At 41.3% G+C, this 4153-nt stretch overlaps 1 protein-coding gene across 1 annotated transcript; it reads right to left on the reverse strand.

The window, feature by feature from the left end:
• Positions 1–3100: 3100 nt before the first annotated feature.
• LOC103517298 lies at positions 3101–3752 on the reverse strand (the record flags this gene model as incomplete). Its single annotated transcript, XM_008482323.1, is given in 1 exon segment — positions 3101–3752. A coding segment is annotated over 1 exon segment (652 nt), but the record flags the coding sequence as incomplete, so codon positions are not given.
• Between the last annotated feature and the right edge of the window lie 401 nt (positions 3753–4153).

Consider the following 4153-nt stretch of genomic DNA (forward strand, 5'->3'; position numbering starts at 1 on the left):
AAATGGATGGAACCACCACATCACCAGTTCCGCGAGTAGGACCATTGGCCTCCTGCACCCAAGTAGGGTCGAGCCTCCATATACTTAAAATAGGAGTTGATATTAAACTCTTAAACTGGTGTTATTATCATCGGATGACGACCTCGATTTCCCCTGAAAAGTCAGGATACGGCTCGTCATAGGATAATTCATTTATTCGTGATAATTAATAATAATAATGAAATATAAGGGTTAAGGGAGCCAAGCTTTTTTAGACCACACTTGTGAGTGTGCTCTGGTAAGATAATGTTAATTCAGCCTGTCAAGATTTTCAAAGTGGTTAAGCTGAAGGGCGACTTTTTAGTGTGACGCTTACTGATAAGTGAACCGAATAAAACCATTGGCCACAGTGTTTGTTTTCTCCTTTGCAAACAACTGTGTCACCCTCATAGCTTGGGCGTTGAAAAGTTGTACATTCAGTCTCTCCACGATTTTCATCGTGGTAAGCTAAGGCGCACTTCTGTTCAGTGTTACCCTAATTCGATGAAGTGGAAGACGATTGAAACCATTGCCAAGTGCTTATGCCTTTGAGGAAGCTGTGTCCCTTCATAGTGGCTTGGGGCCCGTTGGAAGAGTGTGGCATTCTAGGCTGTCAGATGGACTTTTCATCGTGGTAAAGCTAAGCCGGCACTTTTTAGTGTAACTAATCTTATAAGTGTAGGGCTTACTGGTTATACAAAAGCTACAGAGAATGCAAAATTGCTTTATTCGCCAAGATTCCGTTGTTACTGAAACCGAATTGTAGTCCTACCCCCACTGATAGGTGTAAAAATGGTTTAACATGTCAGACGCAGGAACCTGGTATGGCCCTATATCGTTATGGTTTAGAAGTAGCGGAAATTGCTTTTGGCAAGAACGCTTCCTATAAAACCAGTGTTGGAAGTAAGTTTGTAAACAGGTGCTTTACTCCCAATTCATTGGTTAATGAAACCAATTATAGACCTACCGCACCAATAGGCTAAAAATGGTTTACATATGGTCAGCGCAGGAACCTGGTATTGGCCGCTATCGTTATGGTTGAAAGTAAAGAGATGCTGTTGGCAAGACTCGATAGAAACAAGAGTTGTAAGATGAAAAAGAGGGTAAAATTTGGACATCATGCCATGCATGCGTATGCATTCATGTTCTGGTACCGATTTTTGGGTGAAAAAACCTTAGTCCCCCGTGGCGGTTTTGGCCTATAAAGTTGGGTAAAGGGCTAAACTTTTAAACCTGGCTAACGTTATGAAAGTAATGATTCATATCGAGCGATATGACTATCATTATCTTTTGCATTTTTTCGGACCCGGTAGTCTAGTCCACGACGTAAGGGACTTTCGGTTAACAATATTTAAAAAGTGAGAATGGATATGGATGAATAATACTTATGATGGAAACCAAAATACATTGGAACTCAAATTAATTAAGGAGATGATAAACATAAAAACTCATAGGAAAAGATTAATTAGTTAAATTACGGGTAAATAAAAAGTATACGTCTAACTCACTGAACGAGGTCATAAGGCTACACCTTTTGCGCGAGGAGGCTTCTAGAGCGCGGAGAACTACTCGATAGGTAAGTATCAAAGTTATATTGTGAACTTTAATGGACCTTGGGTTCTCAAGTCGACCTACTGGACAAACTTAACCCTGTACCCTAGTCTACGATGGTGTGACCCTCCATCCTACCTTTTAACTTCAACCCTGGACGCCGTTTTGACCGTAGGTGTATGTAAAGTCGTTAAACATTCTATATGGGAGAATAGACAAGAAAATGGTGGGACCATTAGATTTGTTCCGGAATACATAACTGTCTACTTTCTATGAGTTATCCATCTGTATGGATAATAAATGGATGGATGGTTAACAAAAAAAAAAATTGTTTGATTAAACTAACCCCTTTTTACATTCTCGAACAGTCTGCCCTTTTTTGCCCACTAAACGAGTAGTTGACGTCATTACAAAGTTTTTTATGGGTGAAATATGGACTAACGGATATTAGATGACAGAGAATAGAGAAAATTCGAATTGGTGAAAAAAGGAGGTCCGGGTTTGTGCATTTAGTGGTAAGTGGGTGGCCTCTGTTGACTGATCTCAAAACAACCGTGCCAAGGGAGTCAGCCAGTCCTCGACTGCTCGTTATTTTGAGGACCAGAACCCTCTTCTCGTGGGGCTCGGTAAACTGCTCCTTTATAGTGTGCCTGTAAGGTGCTTGGTTTGGAAAGGACCGGGTCCTTCCGGAAACCGCCTCGGCTTTTCTGTGCCCCCTATGAGATGACCTTCTACAGCCCTGGACCTGAAGTTTTTACACTCAACATCCCACTTCAGGTAGGTAAGCGAACGACCTCATAGTGTGATCCGAACGTGCGGCCTCCAAAGCTGAAGAGCCACCCCAGCTTTAAAAAAAAGCAGAGACACGAAGCCTCACCCTACCGTGACGGTCGGAGAGTAGGTTAATCATCGCTGACAGGCACCGTTAAATGGTCACCATTTTACTACCTAGTGCTCATCCATGCTACTCTTCACCTTCCTCTGTGGAATGTCACTTACACAGCTACGGGTGTCGGCCCTTGTAACGCTTCTTCGAGAGAAGAACGGAATGGTTATTTATTACATTAAAGTATTTAAGACATGGGCCTGAGTAGGGTTTAAGGGGCGTTTTTGACCAAAGTAACTGACTTCATGTTGCGGGGGGAACGTTCAGAGGATGTGAGACCTTAGGATACAATGTCCATGGTTTAACAAGTTTGACGGTAGTGGAAGCGCGCAATGTTATAAATAAATAAATCTAAACTTCTTAGAGTAGGGTAAGAGCAAAAAAGGTCAGAGACCGACCTAGGTGGCGGCCGAATGGATGCTCGGAGTTGAAGGTGTGGGCTGCGTCTTGCGAACGCACCTGAATCTGTCCTGAACTTGTACATTATTGTTAGTAGATATTGCGACGGCAGTCAATGGTGTTATTGACCGTCTGAGACCAGCTATCATTCCTTGATATGACCTCTGGACTTCGTTCTGACGCACTTTTTTGCTACCATGCATGAAAGTATAAGTACCTCCTTTTTACTAGCTAGGTAATACCTACCATAAATTGATCACCAGGATCAATTTCCTCTTCCTCAGGATCAAGACACATCACAGGAACTTGTTTCTTACTCATATCTTCAGCAGCCTCTATTTCTGCAATAACTTCACTAATGTCATCAGGACTTTGAAACCTTTCTAAATTTTCCAACACACTCTGGCTAAAAAATTTTGTACTGAATTGCCTGCTAGTAGTATCACAGTGCTTTGTAGAGCTGGAAGGTTTACTATTGTCTGTATTGAACTTATCTCTTTTAGGTCCTGTATCCGTATGGTTATAGTCTGGATTATTGTCCCAGGTAGGTTCAGAAATTGAATTCTTTTGCTGCCTACCCTGCAAACCATCTGATTTGACCATATTCACAGGTTTAGGGAGGATTTCAACTGGTTTTCCACCATGATCAACAGCTGAAACTTTATCTTTTGGCCCATTTTTGGGTTTCTTGTCTTTAGGTTTTGGTTTTCCTTTGGAAAAACCTTTTGGCTCGGTGATTCCTCCTGACACATCAGGGATCTTTTTAGGGTTTGAGTTTTTCTCATTCCCTGGCCCTTTTTTATTGGGCTTTTTCTTATTTTTATTTTCTTTCTTTTCCATAGCATGAACTGCTGTTTGGACAGACTGCACTTGCTGGGGGGAAAAGGAGGATGTAAATCTGAAACAACAGAAAAAATTCAATTAAATTACTGTCATGACCCAATGAGAACATGGAACAGATATGACTGATACTAACTTCTTGACAAATGAGAAAGCCAGGCATTCTAAAGCTGTGTCCACACATAATTAATGTTGTCTATCAACTTGATTGTCAACTGACAAGGTGAACCTATGGCAGTAAAGTTTCAGTCAACATCAATCAATGACAGCATCAACTATGTGTGAACACAGCTTGAGAAGAGACCATGGATTACCATGGTATTTCCCAGACCTCATCTGTTTAGGAATTTTAGTTAGTTGAAATAAGGCTTTAACCATGCCTAGTGGTTACCTAATCAACTGAGTATATTGTAGGGAAAAAGAATGAGTAGTTGACAGAAAAAGACGATTGTGCTCAAG

This window comes from Diaphorina citri, unplaced genomic scaffold (genome assembly GCF_000475195.1).
Source record: "Diaphorina citri unplaced genomic scaffold, Diaci psyllid genome assembly version 1.1 scaffold1797, whole genome shotgun sequence".
In the NCBI taxonomy this organism is placed as follows: Eukaryota; Metazoa; Arthropoda; class Insecta; order Hemiptera; family Psyllidae; genus Diaphorina; species Diaphorina citri.